We start from the raw sequence: 13493 nt of genomic DNA on the forward strand, positions 1-13493 counted from the left end.
TTATCTAAACTCTATTATTGTTTGTTTCGATAAAAGTATATCTTTTCTCAACTATTTTATAGTTACAATAACAGGTCATTACTAAATGCATCAATCTTGTTATAGATGTTACACGTTTGCTTTTTCATCTTACTTTTAGATACTATATATTTTAATGGAGCAACTCTTTTCTTCATTGTTTTACAGTGGTCAGAGCGAGAGTTACCACAAACTATTAAGGAGCTGATTTACTCAGGACCTTAATCTTAACATTCACTATATATCTAGTTTATCACTGTGAAATTTGAATTTCACATTTAAATTTCAAGATTTTCATGAAGCATCTATTTTTCTATTATCTTACAGTGATCAGAGCAAGAGTTACAACAAAGGAGCTGATATATCCAGAGCCACAACCTGAGCCAATGGCAGAGTCCTCCTCATTCAGTGAAGTCTCATTCTCAGATTCTGACTGGGGTATAGATAACGAGGGACCGATCATGGACCAGAGTGAAGGATTATTGGCTGCTTCAATGAATCTTGCTGCTATGCCAAGATTACCTCAGGTAAACACCGCCAGCATTCCCCAGATTGTCTTAGAATTTCTTGTTTTTATTTGGGTTCTGAGGGAGTTGTTTTTGGTTTTGACTTTTGAGAAATAGCCTTACCTTGCAAACAATGTTACATACAAGCCTGAACACTATTTTCTGAGAATTGGTAGGTTACACTTCGGTCAATGATACCTTTATTCACAGCACCAAACCAACTCCAAATTGACTCCGAATCATTAGGGGTAATGTTACCTTTTCATTTGGTCTGGTGTCAGTTTGTTGGTATGTCTAGGTTATGAAGATTCAAAAGAAAGTAGCTTCTCTTAATCCCAAAATAATACCCATTTGTACACCCTTGGGCAATACCGTACATTGACTAATCTTACAATTTTGCAAATCAATACTTCAATAAGAGAAAGTACTTCTTGACGTCAAGAATTTGTTTGTCTCATAATAATCCCTTATTTCTACTAAAAACCCATTTTCTTAGGTGAGGGTACCCGCTGGTCTTCAGGCACCTCAGTACATGGAGGAGAACCGCCCAATCAAACTGGAATATACCGTCAAGGTTGAGAAGATCTATAAGGGAGATGATCTCTTGATGCCTAAGTCTACCGCCAAGATCGCCACAGCAGCCATTGATGCAGCGTGCGGAGTCACTGACTTAGAAGTGGGACAGGTCTATGTTCTAGCAGGTATGTTTCGTTAATGAGCTCATATCTACATAAGATATCAAATTGTCGGTTCATTACAAACATTGAAAATGTGATTTTTGTGTTTGGCTTCATGACAAATGGTTTAAAAAGTTTTATAGGCCTAATCGTTTTGTCTTTCTTTGATTTAAAAAAATAATCAAATCAAATCAAATTCAATCTAAAAATGAGTTTGTTTCTCAGCTCAGTCAAAACAGTAATGGAGAGTTGCCATAGGGTTTACAACATCAATATATCCTTGAATCAACTTCTTATAAGTTCCATCTGTTTTAGTATGACCGTTTTACGGAACATTATTATTTAATCAAGATGTTTGAAGCAACTGAAAATCAAATCAAATAGAGTGACAAAGTCAAATCGGCTTAACTCTTTAATCAAACCTTGCAACTCCTACTCACTCTCATCCTACATCAAAAAAAGTTGTGGGCCTCTGCACAAGCTGAGTTCATGCATAGAGAGATCATTGACACCCATTCCAGTAACACCTTATGCTTTAAAACCCGGCACTAAATATACACCGGAAAAAGTGGGGTAAGAATTCTATTGTTCTTGGTCATTGCTTTTCCCGCTGCCAAGCAAGGCTAGCTTGGAGCTGGCATACAGCCTATATGAGCTGGGCTGGGGTGATGGTGATGTTGAGTCCAGACCAGTTATCCCTGAGATGATGGATGGGGGCTCTTCACTGGCATGTCCCTGACATTTAAACCTAGTTAAGCAAGACCAACTTTCTGAGGTGTTACGTCCAAGTCTATTTTGGAGTGGGGGTTGGTGGGGAGGGGGAGAGTGGGGAAGGGAGGGGGAGAACGGGGAAGGGTTGGGGGTGGGGATGGTGATGGAAGGATTGGTGGACCACATGAGATGTACAGTGACACCAGTGGTGTCGGAATAGGAGTGGGGGTAAGAGGGAGGTGGAATCAGTGGGAGGTGCAATGATATTTTAATCTCCATGATTATTAAGACATGCATCTAAGCAGGAAATTCAAAGAATGTTGATACATGAATGTATAAACTCTATGTGATTCCTGGTGAAAGCAAATTAAGTTCAAACCCCTAATTTAGATATGGAATGGACACCATTGGCTCGATTAGATTAGTTAAGAGAACAAAGGATTGGGTAGTGAAATCATGGAAATGGTTCTCCGCAAACTCGGTTCTCCGCAAACTCCCCTCTCCATTTAAAAAATGAAGTGGTTTAATATGAGATATGTACCATCATTGAATACACAAACATTTATAAAGTTCAAATTTCAGTGCAGAAGATCAACATCATGCGCCTTCCTTTAATCTGGTATTAATGAAGTACAACGTAACACATAGAGTATGGTTAGAGTGATGCGCATGGCTGAGGGGCACATACCAGTACAGTCAGACCGTATGCATTTCTGAAATGTAAATATGGCATTTGCAGATGACGATGGTGTATCGGTCTGAAAGTGCATGAACCCTTACTACGTCCATCTCTTTCTGTCTTTCTCTCTCTCTTTCTCTCCTCTCTCCTTTTGTCAATCTCTCTTTCTCTCTTCTCTCCTTTTGTCAATCTCTCTTTCTCTCTCCCCATATTTTTTTTGCTTTTATTTTTCTCTCCTACTCTCAGTCTCTCTCTCCCTGTCTCTCTCTCTCTCTCTCTCTGTTTGTCTGTCTGTCTTTCTCTTTCTATCTCTATCTCTCTCGCTATCTCTCTCTCTCTCTCTCTCTCTTCTATGCTGTGCTACTGTCCCTCAGCAAGATATGTTATTTTTTTTCTTCTACTTTTTAATTTTCTCATCAATCTTTACCAAATAGTTTGGCCATTTAACAGATAGCATGGTAAATAAAGACCAAAATAACTCAGACTAGAGACTATTAAAAAAAGGATGTCATGCAGCAATCAAATCATACCAAGTATGTCAAATATTATCATTCAGACATTAGAGCCATTACTGTTATTACAAATAGGGGTAGTAATAGAAGTGGTATTGGTATTCAAAGCATTTCCGGTAAAACCACAGTAAATACTTCCATAGCAAATAACCGGGAGCAGTAGAATAGTGATAGCAGTGGTATGGTGCTGGTGTTACTGTTTCCACAATAACCTCTCCTGTTGCAAATACTGTCATATATTTTTCATTATTTTTAAGTTGAAACTATAAATAAAAAAGTAGAACAAATCAAAGTAGGCCATAACTTGCTACCAAACTCTCTGACGTTTAAATCACTCTCAGTTCTGTAAGATGACAAGTGCATCTGAGGTCAGTTTGGAACTCCACTGACCCTTTTACCTGCACCTTATCCTTGCATGTCTCTTCCCCCGGCTAAAGGTTGAGTAAGACATGTTGAAAAGACATGAACATTTCTAGCTAGCTGGTACACGGTTCTTCCTTTATCAATCATCTGACCGGGGATATTCTTTTAAATAAGATTCCTAATCCGTCATCTACCCATCATGCTCAGTGTCCTACTTCATTGGCGACCGCCGGTCAGAGAAGCGTAGAAACTTCCTTCGTTTGACCTTCTTGTGGTTGGTGTGGACATATCTGTCCCGATAGTGAAGTTGCGCCAAAAAAAGGTGGATGTCTGTCCAATGATATCTAATTAATTCCTTAGCGTAGGATGAAATTCTCATCTGAATTTAATGAAACTATGATTTTGATAAAAGTGAAGTGTCTGAGGGAATTTATGGAGCTACATTCTAAAGTTTTCTTACAGAAGAAATCTCTTTATGCAATGGGTTGCAAATCCCTTCAAAGAGCTTGAAAGTTGAACAGTGTTTGGACTTAGAGGGTGCATATCTTTTCTTGCAGAAACATGATAAGTTTAACTTAATCATACAATTTCTATCAATGAAAGATATTTTATGAATAAAACAGAGCAGTGTCAATCAAAATTTTGCACATTGGGGCACAAAAGGTGAATAAGGTAATACACATGCAAAATGTACAGGTTTGGAACTAATGGAAGGACTGAAATATTCCAACTACTGTTGCACCGACCATACATACTCTCCATATAAGTGCTGAACTATTATTTTGAGAAAGGGAACAGTATTTCTGAGACAACACAAGCATGGCTGGACCATGGCTGGACACTGGCTAGACAGGATAGGGTTTTTATCAGTCCTTTTACATGGAAACATCATCACTAAGTACTAAGTAGGAGATTTGGTTGAAAACATCATCAAATAAAACACTTCCTTTTTATCCTCTAGCAAAGCAATGATCGTTGGAGAGGAGTGATTTAATGTTCAATTCCAGAAAAAAAACCTGATGACCATCTACTGTAGACCTAAGCAGGTGATTAAACAGTCTACTGCTGAAATATGATTGCAATGACTACACATGTTTTGTTCAATAAAAAGATTTATAAAATTCTGTCTAAAAGTTTATGGGAAAGCAAGGTGGTATGGAAATGCTTTGAAATTACTCATGCAGTCATGATGATATCTAGGATTCAGGGTGATCTATAGCATGGTGCAGATTATATTCTGATTGAAATTGAAAAGAAACATTATCTTTTCCTGCATTAAATTTTAATCATCTTTCTTAGTAATTTCAAGTATATTTGTTTGCTGTGTTTTACTTTCTGAGTCAAGGTAATGCACAAAACAACTACACCCATAACAATTGATATGTACCTTTAACGGGAGGCCTGCTATCATATAGAATAATGTGACACCAGCCTATTCGTTAACCAGCTGCACCCTCCTAATCACAATGTCTCATAAATTTCCTCTCTTGTGGTGTCACCTTTGCTTGATACAGAATCTGATGCCCGATAAATCAAGAATGTTTTTACCCGAAATGTTTCACTAAAGAAAATGCAGAAGAGTTGAAGAAATAACATTAGTGACCTCAGCATATTTGAGATTAAATATTTGATATGGAATTTGCATTTGACTATGAATTTAATATCAAGTTTCATTTCATGTTTGAAAGAATATGAAGATGATTTCAGAGGCAAAGAGATTTCTTAAAAGGTTCATGAATACTTATAAGGTTTAAAATATTTATATATTTTTGTTTTCAACTTTCTAAAGAAAATGGGGAAACAAGGAAAAAACTCTGGGTCCCTGATTTCCCCTCCAAACCCCCATTCTAATTCTCCTGACCTACCTACATTTCCTTTAATTATTCTCCCCTGTATCATATTTTCTGTCATTCTCCATCTACTTCTCTGACTGTCCTCCCCTCTTTCTCCCCTCTCTTTTCCCCCTTTCCCCTTCCCCCTCCAACCCCCCCCCCCCCCCCCCCTCTCCCCCCTCATCCCTCCACATTGAACACTATCTCAAGCAGGAGGGATGGTCATTTCATCATCATGGCCAGCTGTTCTTGATTGGATCATATTCATATCATAAACAGATGGTTACACCTCTCAAAAGATCTCAGCCAAGAGAGAGAAAGAGAGAGAGAGAGAGAGAGAAAGAGAGAGAGATAGAGAGAGAGAGAGAGAGAGAGAGAGAGAGAGAGATTGCCCATCATGGTCTGCCAATTTGTCATTCTGACATTTGCTGATAGACTATCAAGAGAACGGAGAGAAGAAATGGAATTTGAAATGAATGCTTGTCAGGTGTGCAGCTCTTATGAATACCCCCCCCCCCCCCCCCAATAAAGGAAAGGAAGAAAATTAAAGGTTTTTTCTGATACTTGTAAGATAAATTATATGTCTGAAAGATAATAAGAAACCTAGACATAAATACTTGTATACTATGATAATCATAGTATACAAACTCCGGACCTTTAGTTACATGATCACTGCACTACTACTGAGCCATCATGCCTCCTAATACTGAAGAAAGAACAAACATTTATAAATCTACTGCAATTTTCATCAGTATATAAACATTTGCTCAAAACATCCCTTACCCTTCTCTCCATAGGGGCAAGGGGTTGGATAGGCCTTGTGTATATAACAATTGCACTATAAGAAGATTGTTAAATTTCAACAAGAAAAAAAAACAACATCAAATTCATGTTGAAATCAATCAATCTCCACAAATTCTACCAATAAATGAATACAAATCTCAGCTGATAAGATCGAACAGCAACCTTTAAAACTTAAACAGGTTAGTTGTTAAGCAAAGAGGTGCACATGGAGGAGGAAGAGCGACCCGAGATTGAACCACCTCAAGAAACATGGGTACAAGACCTTCATCAAAGTTCAAACCAATGGCAGAATCCATGGAACAGATAACATCGGACAATGACGAGGCGTATTATACCATAGATGAGAATTAATGACATCCAACCTCTATAAGTAGAGAAAGGACACTGTCTGCTGAGAGCCAGAGGGTATTAAGTTCATTTAATTAGGCTTAATGCCCTTCTGCCTCTCCACATATGTACAAGGTGCATACCGATCCCATTATGAAATAGTAGATTAAAGTCTGAAGATTCAGTCAAACCAACCCTGAGCACTGGGACTATGTTGGTCTAGTCTGGATATCAATCTTATCAATCTCAATTATATTTAATAGTAAAAAAGTATCTTATTTTAAAGAAGCAATCACATTTAATGAAGCACCTTATTTTGTTATAAAACTTAACTAAACTTTAGGTGGTTGCAAACACTTATAAAAAGTATCTTCTCATGAATCCTGTCTACACTTTGTTATTTTGCCTCCAGAAAATATGATCGGATAACAAAGAACTGAGAGTTCATTTACCAACATTTTAATTATCAATGCATATTGACAATTGATTTAAACCTATAGAAACAGGAAATTATCATATAAACAGTATCTATTGACATCAGGGAATAATGAATATACCATGTTCCCATGAATACCTTGAATGTTGATGTCAATACACTCTATTGCAATTGACAATTGATGACTTTCATGAAATGCCTTCTATGCTGTTAGTTTCGCATATTACAAGTTCGATTCACCTTTACTAGAAAGGGCGTCGGCCATTGGCATACCTGGCCGTAAAGCGCAACTTGCGTCATGCACTGGGACACACTCTTCAGGCACGGAGCCAGAAAACTCCAGATCCTCCGTTACCTAAAAATAATAACCCTCAAAATGTCAGCTGGTCTGATCAAGCCCGGCTACACAAAAAGTAGAATATGAATGTGGATAGATATCATCTGCTGAAAGGAAAGAGTGCATTAACTCCAAGCAAAACGATATGAATGAATACCTTTCTGGCTCCCAGCAGACAATAAGATGGAATAATTGTTTGATGCTAAATGATACTGTATAACCAGAGACTTCCATATGCATGAAATGTTCAAGAATATCCAAGAAGTTCAGATTTCCAAAAGATTCATGCCTTGAAATAATTGAATCCAATTGACAAAACTTATCGTGAAGATGGCCAGCATCCTCAACAATGTGTAAAAAAGTTTAGTTTTACAACAGTGTTCACTCTAATTTCTTTAGGACAATCACATTATTATGAATATTCAATTGAACCACTATTACCCTTATTTCTTTCTATAACTCATTACAGGAACATTTTACAATGCTGAGCTGAGGATTTCATCTTGTAACTGGAAGGAGGGGTACAAGAACATCACTAAGAGACAAAGACAAGGCATCAAACATACCTACAAATTACAGTGTGGAAAATGTGAAGTAAGTACTATTCCTTTCAATTCTAAATCCCAATTTTCATTGTTAATTCCAAGGTCTATTCTTCATTAATTTGACCATTCAATCAATTCTGATAAATTATTACACATGTCACTATTTTCTTGGTTCATTAAATGTACCACCATCTCTATCACATTTAACCATCATTATGATCTTCATGGCGGCATATCAATCATCACCATATTCATCACATTATTCATCATCATCATCCCCACTATCTTTATCATATAGGAAATAATTGCTGACACATTCATTTCACATTATTCAACATTATATCATGAGTTATATGACTTTTCCACATGCTGGTTTGAGTATCATAACAATACATAAATATCAACAAAACTTTCAATTTTGGCTGACAGTTTCCATGAATTATTTTACTACACGCCTCTTTGTGTTAGAATGAAAGAAACCACAATGTACTGCCTCCACCACAAGAGGGAGTATGTCCTCTCTCTGAGTGGCCCTCATTGATCTAACCCACTCTATCAACTGAGAAGGCATTACTGCCACTCATTCACCATAGCTCTCCTTCTCTTGAAACAGATTATGGTACCATGATGAAAGCAAATACTTAATAGAGCACACTGTAAGGAAATAAATATTCAAAAATATCGGTGACACATAATCTTATGAGGTATTTGAAATTGAACCAAGTTGTTGATATTTTGAGAATGTTATACAGTTTGAAACAGTAAACAAATACCATTCAGAAGGGAACAAAAAGGGAAACAAAATCAACTAAATACATCATTTCTGGATCTCTAAATTCTCCTTTTCAAATGACCCAAATCATCTTAGAATACATTGATGAGTAATTCCTTTGTAAGGACCTTCAGAATTTTCATGAAAATTTGACTCGGTAAGATCAGCTTGGCGTAAAGGCCTCTAAAAGGAATAAGTACAGGTAGCTAAATATGGCACATCAAATGATGGTCTTGATCCTATGTGGGCTATCTTTGGTAGGTAGAGATGTCATAGAACTCTGTGTCAAGGACAGGTTGTCCAGAGACTTGATCTTAAGGAAGTCATTATTAATGATACACTAATTATATCCTGACCTGAATCCTGAGGGAGTCTACTCTGAAACCCTATCTCTCATCTTAGATCATCAAGATGTCATGCGGTGGGTGGGGGGTGAGAAGGAAATGAAAGATACATTCAGCTGACTGAAATAGACATTTTTTATTAATCTTTGATAAATCTTTGACAAAATCTTTGACATGGCATCATCCCTAGAAGGGCGTTAGTTTTCTGTTGAACTATAGGAGTTAATGCCTTCTGGCCCTCAAGAAATGATATCTTCTTCACCACATTTGTTGCCAGATCCTCTTAGCCCCCTCCCCTCTCCTTCTTTATTCATTCATCTCCTACAGGGAGATTTCTTAGATATGCTTGAAACAGGTTGCTACATCAAAAATTTCATCAAGCAATTGATTCTTGCTGAAAGACAAGTTAATTAATGTCATGCTTGCCAAGGTTGACCTTGCAAAGCATTATTAATGTCAAGATTGAGGCAAGCAAAGTTGTAACTGGTCAAGTCCCTCAAAAAATAGCATGCAACAACGTCTTGTGACTACCTTGCTGAATAGTGCACCAATCCATCATTACTCTATTTGTCTGTTTTTTAAAGTAAAGAATTAAATCAATGACTCAAATTGATTTACCAAGTTTGAGATACATATATTTTGACTTCTAATCTTCATCTCATCATTGAAATGCCTTCTTATGATATTCATTTTGTTTCTTTGGTCAGATCTCCCCCTGCTACGGGCGCTACTGCCCAACGGAACCCGTGCCTGATGTCTGCATGTGGGACCTCTCTCACTTGAGGGATGACTGTGAGAGCCAATATGCCTACTGCTCCAGAGACGGTAGCGGACAGTGCTTCTGGAACGGAAAGACGGACATGCGCCGGTGCATCCGCAGACGAGCTAAGGGAAGGGCACAGAGCCGAGGAGGCTTCATGCCATGAGCCACCAACAGAGGGTGTCCTCCCTTTACCCATCATGCCTGATTCTCTTCTTCCTGTTGGAGTGAAGTGCTCTTTGTGTACAATGTACATAACTTACTAATCATGGACACTCTCCTTTGAAGACTTCAGTGTTTGACATCATCCATAATCTATCAAACTAATCTATTATTTTCTGAATAATTACCAAACATTCAAAATACCCACTTTATTTCTAAACAAGAAAGAAGGAGGGCCACCAGGAGACAAACATTTAGTAAAAGATGAAATCAAACAATTTTAAATGATTTAAAAAAAAAAGGAAATGGATAAATGGTCTGTGTGGAGCTAGAAGGATGTTAACTCTTATACTTAAGAATATTCAGCGTTAACACCCTTTGCCTCGAAACAGATAAACTGAAAAAACTTGACATCGTATTTACATCTTCAAGACCACATTTACAGGGAATCATTGGAATGCGATTAGTTATTTTAATCATTAAAGGTACTGTATATTTTGTGTAAAGGTATTATTAGATTTTAATGTATAGATTTCATAAGTAATTGTTATTTGATATTTTATTGATTTAATTTAATTTGTACAGACTTTAAGAAGAACAAGCAAAACAAACAAAAAAGTTCATTAGATTTGATGAAATATTCAGCTCAATGTAATATTTAGTAGAGCTTATCCATGCATTCATAATTTGTCCGTTTAAATTAAGTTTATATTGCATCAATAATTCTTACTGCTATTCTACAATGTAAAAGTGTTTACCTTCAGAAAGAAATTGCCACATCACATATCTCAAGATAAACTTTTGTTTCAACATGAAATAAAATCCATTTTCTGTATTGATATCCTAAGGATATTTGACATCATTCTATCCTGTTTTAAAATTCTTATTTATTGCCCTCGGTCTCCGCACAAATACGCAAAACATGTGCAAAATATAGGATCATGACAATTTCTAAAAACTTCAAAAAATGCAAAGATGCAGGCATATTGATATGTTTGAACTTGACAAATAGTCTTTTAACTAATGTTTAAGAACTTTTAAGGGTCATTATTCAAATAGTGTATAAAGGTATAATTATGTAGATATATTGTATACTGTTAAATCCCTATTTTCTAAACAAGGTCCACAAAAACAAGATTCTAGATGAGGATTAATTGTAAAGCAATATCTTGCTGGTTTTACAAAATGATTATATAGATGATGAAAATCAAGGAATTTCTTTGAAATTACTGAAAATGTTATCATGGTATGTATGACTTTAAAGTCATAGATACCAAATTACAAAATTAATTCTTATTATATTCATTGAAAGAGCAGCATTGATTTCCACTCCCTATCAAAATTAGTAGCTTTAAGCTGAGGCCATTTCATAAAAACCAGCCAAATTGAATTGGATTTTGGTTGGTCTGCATCTAGTACTTGACTTTTTTTGTTCGATTTTTTTCTGCAAGTCTTCTATTTTTTGTAAATATTGCTGACTTAATTCCCTCGGTATGTTTATTTAATATTCTTTGAACAAATTCAGTGTGTTTTGTTAATCTATTACTTATAATTAGTCTACATTATCATCTTTTGTCTTCCATAACTATAACTTTGTTCCGTCACCGATTTATAAAAGATTGAGAGTGAGAAAAGAAAAATGATACAAGTGAGGTTGAAGAGCACTATATGAAAGGTAGCACATGTAAATATTTTAAATCATTTGTGATGTTAATAGTAATTCATATATTTCAGATGAATAACCAATATTTTGACAAACCAGTGCTTGTTTGTATCATGTGTAATTGTATATAATGTTAGGATAAATATCTATAACCTTCGTTCTGCTGATAAAAGACAATAATTGATGCTTATATTCTAAAATTCCTCAAAATGGTTTTGCTGAAGGTTCATCTTGTATAAATCATACTAACATTTCTTCATACCTACCTCTATATAATATCACTCTTTGTGAGAAAAAAAATGCATCCTTTTGTTTTTGTTTTTTGTTGTTCCTCAATCATGTCGCTTCTCCTGCATTCTTTATATGAACTCGCGTTATTTCTACTACTTATACCATCAATAGTGCTATTACCTCTACTACAACTGCTACTGCTACTGCTTCTACTACTACTACTATGATGAGGACTCATACTTCTTCCAATTACCATCCTTCCTCTTCTACAACCGCTTCTCTGCTACTCTTCCCTTTGCTCCTACATTTATTTTTACTACAATATATTAATTTGCTATTCGATTTTAAGCTGGCAGAATAAAGTAATTTAAATCTGGTTGGTACATCAATGAAAACACTTGAAGGTGAATATGTATTTCTAATAAGCTCCAGTGGACATCTCCCAATTGTCTTCCATCTCTAGAATTGCAGGCTTTCAATAGACTACAGAAGAAAGATTACTGAAGGTTTGCAAATGAATAACTGATGTGTCTATTTTTGTTTTATTCATTTTAGTCAATGTCTTGCTTGCTTTCAGAATAATAAATTAAAGTAAATGTTCTTTGATACATCTTTAGAGTATACATGAGTTTCTTTCTTTCAAAGTTATAGAACCATAACCATAACTACAATGTTGACATTGAGTTAAAATTGACCATACTGCTACAGCTGCCCTAATATAGTGCTAAAGAGGGGATGTTGTGATAGTGTACAGACTTTAAGAATTTGATAGATTATAAATCAGCACAATCCCAAAACTGGCGTACCTCAAGCTAAATACCAGTAAAATGACAAATTCTATCTCATCATAATATTATGTACTCAAATGTTAAGATATATACATTTGGATTTGATTAGCTTGCAAATGGCTCACTCTACTTTTAATTCCTATTGTGTCTAGCATAGAGCATTGTTTGCTAAACAGCCACAGTTATAATAAGAGAGATCAATTGCTAAGTAGACTCAAGTTGAAATGAAGCTAAGCCAGTAAACCCAATGATAAGCAGATAAGCAGGGAAGATTTCACAGCTGGAGATAAGAATGTTTATTCAATAGGTCTAGCAATGAAGGCTAATGAGTTCATATCTACAGTAGGTCTAAAGATCTGGATAGAGGTGTAGAGAGAGAGAGAGAGAGAGGGGGGGGGGGGGCAAGGGGGGGGGGGGACACAGTGATGCAGACATACAGAGAGAAAAGGAAGGGAATGGTATGGTACATAATTAAATAATGTTGATAATATGTTAGCTAAAATGAGCTGAAAATTATTACAAATAAATGCCAAAAAATTGTTTCAACACATCGCTGAAGGAGAGAGCAAAACAGAAGGGAGAGAAATAGAGATAAAAAGGAAAGATATTAAGCAAGAGAGAGAGAGAGAGAGAGAGAGAATGACAGAGAGAGAGGAGGGAGGGAGAGACAGAGAGACAGAGAGAGAGAATGACAGAGAGAGAGGAGGGAGGGAGAGACAGAGAGACAGAGAGAGAGAATGACAGAGAGAGAGGAGGGAGGGAGAGACAGAGAGACAGAGAGAGAGAATGACAGAGAGAGAGGAGGGAGGGGGAGAGAGAGAGAGAGAGAGAGAGAGAGGGGAGAGGGATGAGTAAGAGAAAGAGTGCAAGAGAATTGGAATACAGAGAAAGGGTGAACGGGGAAAGGGAGGGAAAGGGGGAGAAAGGGAGAGAGAGGGAGAGAGAGAGAGGGAGAGAGTGAGAGAGAGAGAGAGAGAGAGAGAGAGGGGGGGGGGGAGAGGGGGAGGGAAAGATAGAGAGCAAGAG

The 13493-nt window shown here is 36.6% G+C and overlaps 1 protein-coding gene across 1 annotated transcript; it reads left to right on the forward strand.

Moving 5' to 3' along the window:
• The first annotated feature begins 349 nt into the window (after positions 1 to 349).
• On the forward strand, positions 350 to 11748 carry LOC115919326 (metalloproteinase inhibitor 3-like). Its single transcript, XM_030972826.1, has 4 exons — positions 350 to 545; positions 1021 to 1225; positions 7672 to 7796; positions 9571 to 11748. The coding sequence occupies exons 1-4, from the start codon at positions 405 to 407 to the stop codon at positions 9787 to 9789; spliced, it is 690 nt and encodes a 229-aa protein (XP_030828686.1). The 5' UTR covers positions 350 to 404; the 3' UTR covers positions 9790 to 11748.
• Positions 11749 to 13493: the final 1745 nt, after the last annotated feature.

Source organism: Strongylocentrotus purpuratus, unplaced genomic scaffold (assembly GCF_000002235.5).
Source record: "Strongylocentrotus purpuratus isolate Spur 01 unplaced genomic scaffold, Spur_5.0 spur5_scaffold_6, whole genome shotgun sequence".
NCBI classification, from domain to species: domain Eukaryota; kingdom Metazoa; phylum Echinodermata; class Echinoidea; order Camarodonta; family Strongylocentrotidae; genus Strongylocentrotus; species Strongylocentrotus purpuratus.